The sequence below is a fragment of the Sabethes cyaneus genome, chromosome 3 (genome assembly GCF_943734655.1).
Source record: "Sabethes cyaneus chromosome 3, idSabCyanKW18_F2, whole genome shotgun sequence".
NCBI classification, from domain to species: domain Eukaryota; kingdom Metazoa; phylum Arthropoda; class Insecta; order Diptera; family Culicidae; genus Sabethes; species Sabethes cyaneus.
The window spans coordinates 107,260,559-107,271,029 of NC_071355.1; the positions used below are offsets into that span (position 1 = coordinate 107,260,559).

The following is a 10,471-nucleotide window of genomic DNA, read 5'->3' on the forward strand; positions in this document are numbered from 1 at the left end:
TTGTTGAGTGGTTATATTCTTATTTAAATGATTGAACGTTACGCGTGCAGCTCAATTCATGTATCTCCTCCCCATTTACAAATAGATCGGGGGTACCAAAAGGCAGCAATATGGGCGCATTGCTTTTCTCATTATATTTTAATGACGTTGCTTTAGTTTCTAGTTTCACCCATAGCTTCCTGCAAGGTGTAGTCTAACAACAAAACAGTATGTTAGAAGGAATGTTCAAATTGAATCAAACAAAAGTAAAAGCATAAATTGGTGATTCTTTCAAACGAAAACGAAGAAAATAAGGCTGTATATGTAGTGATAGTTTCGGAACTCATTACGTTTGCTCTAGAAACTAGACTAATAAAATTTATTTTGCCATCTTCTTTATTAGTTTATTTTTAAAACTATACGTTATTTCGAAAATGCTTCCAAAAATATGGTCTAAAAACTTTTCGTGTATAGTAAAAGCTTTATAACTTGTTTGCCCTAGCATTATATAAGAGAAATATCGTAAACAATAATTTAGGCTTTCTTGTGTCCATCTGTTTAAATCTTCTTATTTTTGATTGACTCTATAGCAGTCGAGCGTTACTTTTCTTTTTTGGAAGAGAAATGCTTAATGCAAAAAGTGAAAAATGGGATGCACTAAAAATTCTTGATATTAGGTCGAGCGGAGATTGGGAGTTGTGGGTTCGAGTCCCACCTTCGCTTAGTCAATGTTTTTAGACTAATATCAAAACATTTCAGTTCATCCAAGTTTTATTTTTTAGCTATCAGTTTTTTAGCAGGTGTGTATTGTGTGACATGTTCACTTAAGACAGATATGCAAGCATGAGTGTTACAGTTTATTACGAATTTTAAATGGTATGAATCACACAAGGCACATAAATTTCTTATTTCTCATGACAACGTTTGTAAAAGCAAAATTTCTTACATAATGTCTTGTATAATGATATTAAACTTGAATCACATATTTTTTACTAATCATACAGTCATTCTAAAAATGAATGTTTGGCGCTTCAATAAATTCCTAATCAAATGCATCAGTTTTCGTGATTATTAGTTTGAATTGTAACATTTGGAATAAACCGCTATAAAATAAAGATTGAGATTTATCAATTGTGCCACATATAACCGTGTGTACTTATTATCATGGATATTATCTTTATTGTTTTATTTTGAAGACTTGTACGATTCCAGTTATGAAGCAGTAGTATCAAATAAAAGGTGGAATATGCCAAGAATTTCAATTAGAGGAATTTCTGAAACTAATAAATTGCCTTGTTTTATTATTACGGATATTTTTCGCTGTAATTTTAGCCAAACAAATCTATATTCTGGTTTATCTGATTGTAGGTATATTTCACCGATTGAACTTCACGCATAATTTATTTTATCAACAAGTTCTAAGAGCTTTAAATGTAATGGCAATGGCAACCAAAAACGTTATTACGTTTATCGTTTAGAAATGTTTGGCGGAAATAATTACTTAAAAGTGTAAATTGTGCTTTGTTTTTAAAAAGGTCGGAATATTTGATTTCTGGATCAGTCACTCATTATACTATACACTTGAAACCTTTTGAATAAAAAACCGGTCACAGTTTTCATCAATTTGAGACCTGGTAAAGTTGTATTATGAAAAGGAATGTAAAACTGATATGCTTGTTACGAGTTCAATTAAATGAAATTCATTGAAATTTATGAATGCGTATGTTGAGGGCCCCTTGATCAGAAATGTAAAAATACTACAGATCTTAAAAGATATACCGCAGTTGCATCCAACTTGGGCTTAACTGTTTCAAAATAGGTGTTACCAATATATGAAGACATATTAAGGCAAACTTAATTTCTCCTGCAAGGTTTCCATATTGATCATCGCTGTTAGAATTCCATGCATCTGAAACCAGAAAACGATAACGTATGAAAATTGTGTGAAAACTGTGAACGTATGGACAATGATGATTATGATTATGAATGACGTTTATGAAGGTTATTAACATGTAATAAAAACGCAGAAATTGGAAGCTCAGAAAACTCCATTTTCTTTCTACTGGAGTTTAAGCCGTTTTGTGTTAAGATAAAACATATTATGCTAATACATCAATACTCCCACATAATGTTTATGTATTTGTGAATCATGCATTCGATCTTGGACTTGAGAACAGCAAAAGAAAAATAGGATAGTGCGATGAAATATACCTGTCATGTTGGTTTTCCTGCTTTTTTTTTCTTCTTTTTTCTTAGGCTGCTTTTTGAAGAGATCTCCATATATATTAAATTCCTGATCGATGAACCACCACTCGTTACTCACTTTTATTCTTCGAATTTTTATACCATCTCCTTACCCTCTAATTTCAGAGAGAGGTCTGATATAATTTCTTTATAAATTAGAGGATCAATATTTTTTCCAAGTTGATATAAAACGAACCAATCGCCCAGGTGACATTTTGAAGAAATTAACTCCACTTCCTCGTGAGCAGAAAGTCGAGATCTTGCTCGCAACAGGTAAAGACGCACCTTCGGCATAAATACCACAGCAAAACGGTATAATATAGATGCTCCAGATAATATGGTTAGAATGATAAACCAGAACCACAAAAATACATAAATTTTTTCATTTACGATGTTTAATGGAAGAACACAGAGGCCATCGAACTTTTGCACGCTTCCTGATGGACCATATTTGTGGAATGTACATTTCGTCACTTTTGGGAATACTCGGGCCATCGGATCTCCCCTCTCTTCGGGTTCCATTTCAGTAAAACGTACTACATCGCTTCCATAAGTAGAAAACTCACCGTCAAGGAAGAAATCCATGAAATAAATTTGACCAAGAACATTGACGAAGTTAAGCACTTCACATATGAAAAATCGTATTGCATAGAAATTGTGCCGATTTATATTTTCCACAAAGTAATCAACTAGAATTTTTTTCCTTTCATCTTTGCATTCGTCATTTACTACCGGCATGTTAAGATCCAGTACAAGCATTTTAATGCGACCAGCTTCCCAAGTTTTCCAAAGGTAGCGTGGAACATAAAATAACATGGCTTGGAAAAAGAGTACGAAGCAGACCCACTGGTAGTACTTATGATATTTAACTTCATCATGGCCGTCGACGTGATTAGACACACCGGGCTGAACTATGTCTTTGCCTGCTACTCCAGTTAAACGATTTGGAATGGTGAAAGTTGAGTAAATCCAGCAATAAGTATCCATTACGTTCAAAGGGATCTCATCGACGATGCAATCAATTGGATCTCCAATATATTGCCTCGAAGTAACCAATAGCGAAAACGCTATCAAAATGACTACGGTTGCTTTGTAATGGAGACGAAATATATTGTTGTCGATGCATACTTGGTCGAGCTTTAGAAGCCCTTTTACTGAACCGAAAACATCAAACATGGTATATGACTCGTGATATACGTTTTGTCACAATAGTTCACTATTCAACACTGCAATTTAAACCAATTTTCAATACATGAGTAAGGATTATTCGAACACAGCAAGAGCAGAAAAATTGCCCTGCTGCAGGTAAACCTAATAATAAAACAAATATTCTCGTACAGAGCGATGTGCACTGTCTGGCGTATAAATGCCAACTACAGCTCTTTCTGCACTTACTTTTACCAAACCAAAGTGTATGTGTGAACGTTAAACAAAATGTGACTGAGACAGAAGATGTATGAGAGTGAAGAAACGCTGGATGCTATGCTGGTATCCTGTACTATAAAGTGTGGCAAACAAAAATTGATGATTTAAAATCACACAAAATACATATTTTTGCTTGAATTTAAGAATTAAAGCCGTGTAATCATCTGTAGTGCATGTTGCTTCACGAAATTCTATAAAAGTTTCTTCAGCGTCCTTGAAGATGAAATTTTATGAACGATGAATGATGCGGTCTCCTTTAGCATAAACATTTTGCTTGATTTACTTAATTTTTTGCATTAGTTTACATTTTTTTAAATTTCACATTTCAAAATGAAGGGGAAGCCAGCTTAATTTGTACCCCATCTGTAACTGTTCATTATTTGGACACAGCCAAATCAAATGAAAGTGTCCAAATTATGAACAGCTGCAGATTTGAACAAAAATAGGTCGATTGCTCTATAGATATCTTCTGATTGAAAATATAAATATAATATTACAAATCATAAAACTGCAGAAGCTATTTCACTTGTCTGATACACAGCATCATACTTTTGAAATAGAGCGTCTTGCTGTAAGAGGTTCCAACTGATTAGATTTAAAATCCAAGATCCATCGTGTGCAGACATATAGAAACCCTTTGCATTGTCTGAACAATTCAAAAATAAAAACTGTTTGCCAATATACAGGGAACATTCATAAGGCGGTAGCTATAAGACTGCCGAAAAGCATACCCTTACATTCGACGGCACATCGCGGCACAACAAGTAAATGCCATTTTCATTGCTCGCGCTAATTAAAAAAAACTAGCATTTGCGAAGGAAACTTTACTCGTCGTAAAAGTGTATATATAACGAAAAAAACTGAATTCGCATATAACGTTAATGAAGTACATACCTTCAGAAACGATATCCATTTTGGTTGATTGTTATTTGATAATGCGGTAACGAACTACATGCGTTATTGCCAAGAGCCACAAAACGTATGCAAGCCGCACTAGCAAAAAGTCTCTCATACACCGACGTTTGACAGTACGCCAAACTACAAATCTACATTGTCGATACTTGATATTACAGGATCTGATAAAATGACTTATTCTACGTGTAATTATATCAGAATATGTTATGAATAATAACTTTCGATTTTGGAGGTTTTGGCCAGGTTTTTAAGGTTTCCAACCACTGTGCGGTCGGTTACGTTTATTATCTACATTAGAGACATCGACTTTATTTTAAAGTGTTCCTGTCTGTGTGATATACTGTAGAGTTGCAACGGATCAATTTATATTAACAGATAACCAGAATCGTGCGAGTCAGCATAAGACAATTTTATTAAACATTATAACACACAATCGTAGGTCGAATATATAGGTAGACATTGTATACAAGAACTAACGTTATAATATGTAACAGAAATTAAAAAATTATATATGTTGTGTGGTCTTACTACTTTTATTTTTTATATGCCAATATGAACAATCTTGCAAAGAATAATTGTTAGCGGGATGATCAACTAAACACAGATAATGTAGATAAGGTTTAACATTCGCTATTTTCGCTCAAATTGCATTATTTAATTGACATGTTTGAAGAGGAAACCATAAGTAGTGAAAAGATGGCTATATAAGCGACTGCCTTTGCATGCACGTATTATACTGCGTATTTGTATTAGTAACAGGTCTAATATCCCCTAGGCCTACTGGTGCTGGCATCCCTGGAGTTGTACAGGTTGGGCAAATCACGTCAAACTTGATTTCGTTCGCTTCGAAGTTTTGACAGTAATCAACCAACCACTGTCACGAGAAAAAATATAGGGTACGAGAGGGTATTCTCAGCCTATTAAGCGTTAGCCTGAACAAAATTCTGGAATTGTGGTGAAACTGTATTCGACACAAGTTTTTCATATCAATTAGTTGGATAACATTCACTGAATATCGGAGTGCATTTTTATATTAATACAACGCTTTTAAATTTATGGGTATGAAATGGGGAAGGCAAACGAGAAAGCGACCAATATAGCTTTTGTCAGCCCAAGCTCCTATCTAGCGCCTCCACACGGCCACATCCGGTAATACTCTATTGAGTAGCTAAGCTAGGAGGTGCGATGCCGCGTGGTTCCCAGATGCCTGATCTCAAAACTGAGATTTTGGACAGACGGCTGAACCACAAGGATTATGTAGCAGGTAAACCTAATATGTTATTTTAATTATTTGTTTCGTTTTAGCTCATCAAGTAGGAGCTACTGTACAATGAAAACTTTGAACGTTTTTCGGACATAGCCAGGTATATAATGCGATTATATAGCCATCTACGATGTGTGCAACCTCATATGCTAATGCTAATGCTAATAAAACGCTTTTAAATTTGAGTTATAATTGCGAGAATGGAAGAGGTTGATGCGGCTATTTTAGGCCTGCAACACTATTGTGGTGCCTGTGTGGTTTGAATTTTCAGCATGCCAAATAAGCCTGTATATTACAAATCATAACACTTATAAAGCAATTCCTCGAACGCAATGGGTGGCGCTCCACGTGCGCCCACCGTAATTTATTAGTTGGGCTTATCAAAGGCTTGTCGCCTACCAAAAATCAGCTATATCTATTTGAAGAAACCTCAGTTTGTTTGGGCTGGATTTAAAGTCGACAAGAATTTTCAAGTAGTAAATGGAAATTATAGTACCGTCATCCGGGGCGAAATTGTGCCAAAAAAGCATATGTTTTTGTTCTTTAGCTCAGTATACACACAATTTAGGAACTTGATTTCAAACCTGTCAATATATACTAAATTGTTCAATTAACAATTACCGTAGAGATGGTTTAGTTACAATGATACCTAATTTTACTGGAAGTGCATGAACTTTGGCACAATCTCACCCCTTCTAGGGGGTGACATTGTGCCAAAAATATAAAGTTAAGGTAAATACCTAAACAGTGAACATTAGCATGTTTATAAACTATGTATATTGTTTATCAGTATAAAGTAGTTTACATGGGGCCGTCCATGAACTAAGTGGACTATTAGGGGCCGTCCAAAAACAACGCATCATCCAAAAGTATGAACGAAAATAACCTGGAGAGGTCTGAAATAACTAAAAGTGAGTTCGTAGTCAATGGACAGCCTTTATATAGCCAGTAGCGTTTCTAGGGTTAACAAGGGGGAGGTATATGAAGAGGTGTATCCTAAGGGGGCATAGGTATGCCATTCATTTAACAAAAGTAACCTTTACTTCGTTCGAGAACCCGCGGCCGCAGAACATGTGGCCTATCCCACCCCCCTCCTCCTCATTAAAACTGGCAGTTTATACACGGTATAATATATTCGTCTTATATTAGAGTGTTTATTCAAAGTATCTAAAATTTCCAGACAAAAAGTAAAAATTAGTTTAAATTATTTAGCACACCTATGATGCTGTTTGCTCCAAAATGGATGATGCAATCTAATCTGTCAGAATATTGTGCCTAATAGTAAAGAATTTGAGTGTGCTGGTGTATACTGACGTATTTTTGTTGTGTATGTGAAATCTACAAATTGGATCGATCATTATGGCTTGGCACAATCTCACCCCCGCACAGTAGTCAGGGATGCCACATATAATTCTGTGTTTTTTGTTGGAAAAATCTGACAATCTGTACGGCGAGGAAAAATATCTGTGTAAAAATCTGTTCAATGTAAAACAATGAGACTAAAAAAGATAGAGAGTCATTTGGCTGACTATTTCCGTCTCTTTCACTCTCATGTAAAGGCTCAAAAATCTGTTTAATCTGTGTAATTTGGCGAAAATCTGTATTCTATGCATACAGATTCTGTACAGGCGATTTTTTACAAATATCTGTTAAACACAGAATAATCTGTGCATGTGGCAACTCTGACAGTGGTCCCATTGGTATCAGAACACGCGTTTTTTTTAATTGCGCCGAAATGGTTGATTATACTGGTTAAGTACGTCCAGAGAAATTTCTCTGCGTTAAAAGCTCTTTCATATGGCATGAACGATTATTTGATTAATCCCCTAAAAGTAAGATAAAAAATTATTTTTTGAACAGTAAGAGATACAGTAAAACAAAGTTCTACACAATTTTTAAAAAGATTATTATAAAGCACTTTTCCAAAGAAAGTAACCTTCTAGCTATTATAGTTTTAGAGATAAAGACCAATTTTTGTGGAGACTTTACGAAAATCAATTTTTTGACCACAGTTTTTTCTACAGTATTTAAAGGCATTCGATATGTTCGGTAAAGATTTTCTAACAGTCAAATTACATACTTTTCTAGAATATAGTAACTTGCTATCGTCAATATTTGCAGTGAAAATTAAAGTTTTCGTTTAAAAATTATACAATTTTCAACAGCAATAACTAACAAACATGCAAATATATTCAAACCATTTATTACCCATGTGAAAGTACAAGAAAAATACTACAAAATGCAAAACAAATTAGCTTGACCCTGGCTATCCTTCTACTAAAACACTCGCATTGAAAATTGTTACCATTTCGGCGCAATTAAAAAAACGCGTGTTCTGATACCAATGGGACCACTGTACCCGGTGAAGCTCGAAAAGTACTAAATTTCGAAAAATATTATTTTCGTAATCAAAACTAATCCAACGCATAATAATCTTTCAATACATTGTAAATGATTAGTTTATATACCTTCAAAACAGCAAGTTGATGCGATTTCTTGTTTGGGTTGGTTTATGCGGGACATTGTTTACAAGTGCTATTTCCGAGTATTTTTGATCGCAAACTTTGAAACCCTGTTTAGGCTAAATGGTTTGCTAATATTATCTGTGTTTCATTCTAAGTTATGAATAAAAATGTTATGTTCATCATCATTTTTAATTTAGGTCACCAGTTTCTATAGATACAATAAATTTTCACAAATAAACATTTTTGGTTTTTGGCACAATCTCACCCCCGTGGCACAATCTTACCCCGCATGGCGGTATTATTTAAAATTGGGATTGAATTTTTGTGTTCCTCCTTAATAAAAAGAAGCACACTCATCTTTTTACCTTTGAGGGGTTTCACGCCAAGTGACGAAAAAATAACATATCTTTTAATTTGTCATTTTTGATTTAGCTGAAACTTTGCATAGCTGTTATGTTTAAGAATAGATGTCATTTTATCATATCAGTTTTTTTTTCGTTAAGGTCTCGTCTACTTTTTCAAAAGGGCCTAGTTAAAAATGGTGCTAATCCATTAAATATTTTATATTGGAAAAATGGTTTATTTAATCGAAATAGTGTCTTCATCAAAGTTGTAAATAATAAAATTGCCATTCTAAAAAAATATGTGCGCTGTAAAAAAAATTTTTGTTGAAATAATTTTTTTTGTTGAAATAAAAAAGAAAACAAAACTAAAATGTTAAATATCTAAAAAAGCGCATTTTTTAAAAATTTTATTTTTTGGCATGTTAAAGGTAACAATATACTACTTTTTTGTAATAGTGGCATGAATGGCCAATGAAGGGCAAAAAAGTTATAATATTTTAAAAATTTCATGTTTTGTTTATTTTCACCAAAAATATTTTTTTACAGTGTATAACTTTTTCTAAAGATGAGAATTATAATACTGTACAACATTGCTGAAGATATCGAGACAATTGCATAAGCCATAATCCACTTTGTTGGTTGCGCAAATGAGAAATCACGGTCGGCGCACAAAACTACCCACCGCCTTTTTCGGGAAACTGCAGTATTACAAAAACGGCTTATGAAATGGATACGATATCTTCAGCAATGTTGGACAGTTTTATAATTCTCATATTGAGCAAAAGTTATACACTGCAAAAAATTATTTTTGCTGAAAATAAAAAAAAACATGAAACTCACGCTTCTCACGCCGTGGACCTGGGTCCAATTCCCAACCCCGCAGAAGTCACGAAAGCCCCAAGCTGTTAAAGTGACTATAATTAAACAAAAAAAATACTATAAGGTACCCCGGGGGCAAGTGGGACCTAAAAATTGCATAATTAGAGTTTATTCGACCGTGTTATCAACACCTACGATAATTTGAAAATTCTAGCGACACAGAAACTCTTCAGTGGTATCACTTCGAAGATTTAATTACAAAGAAGGACTATCGATTTACTTAAAATGAATCTGAAGAGAATTTTTCAAAATCATGGCGATAGGCCCCAGTTGCCCCGGTAAATGGGGCAAGTGAGACCTATATTCAAATTTGATTGAAAAGCATGTTATTAAACAGGAACGTGTAGGCATTGAAAAAAGCAACCAAAAACAATGTTTCCACTAATGGTTCATCCAAAAATGCCGCAACGAAATCAGATCACTATCATAGCACAACGGGCGACTTTATAATTAATATGAAACACAATTCGTGAGCAATTACGCAGTAATGTAGTATTGTAACGCTATGTAGTTGAACATGTAGTTGTATCCAATGCTAGCGAGACGTAATTTATGTTTAACCTTTCTTTAATAGCTTAAAAATACGATTATGATCTGTTTGTTCTACCGTGCCCAATACGATAGAGTTACTAGTGAAACTATTATAAGAAATAGTTACGTTATAACAAACATACCGCATTATTGTTGGATATCTTACAGAGTCAGTAGGATCGTTGCACTATTTAGCCCCGTAATTATCCTGTACTCTATCAATCGGCTGCGATGTCTGTCGATAAACTTACTTTTCGTCGATGATGACGTAACAATGTGTTGCGAATTATCAGAATCTGTTGAGCCTTTAGCCCGAGTCGACCCGTAGCATTCTCCTTTTAGTGCTACTCTTTCGTGTGCCGCTCCTGCTTATTTCGAAAACTTAGATGACGACAGAGGATTCGACTTTAAACGGGCTGACTTTG

At 34.4% G+C, this 10,471-nt stretch overlaps 1 protein-coding gene across 1 annotated transcript; it reads right to left on the reverse strand.

The window, feature by feature from the left end:
* Positions 1 to 290: 290 nt before the first annotated feature.
* LOC128744673 (innexin inx2) lies at positions 291 to 3,586 on the reverse strand. Its single transcript, XM_053841839.1, has 2 exons — positions 2,191 to 3,586; positions 291 to 1,888 (listed from the first exon to the last, which is right to left on the reverse strand). Exon 1 carries the CDS (start codon positions 3,397 to 3,399, stop codon positions 2,320 to 2,322), a length of 1,080 nt encoding a protein of 359 aa, XP_053697814.1. The 5' UTR covers positions 3,400 to 3,586; the 3' UTR covers positions 291 to 1,888; positions 2,191 to 2,319.
* Between the last annotated feature and the right edge of the window lie 6,885 nt (positions 3,587 to 10,471).

Bases quoted from the DNA above. Each gene is read 5' to 3' on its own strand.
- LOC128744673 (XM_053841839.1), bottom strand. From the start codon at position 3,399: ATGTTTGATGTTTTCGGTTCAGTAAAAGGGCTTCTAAAGCTCGACCAA.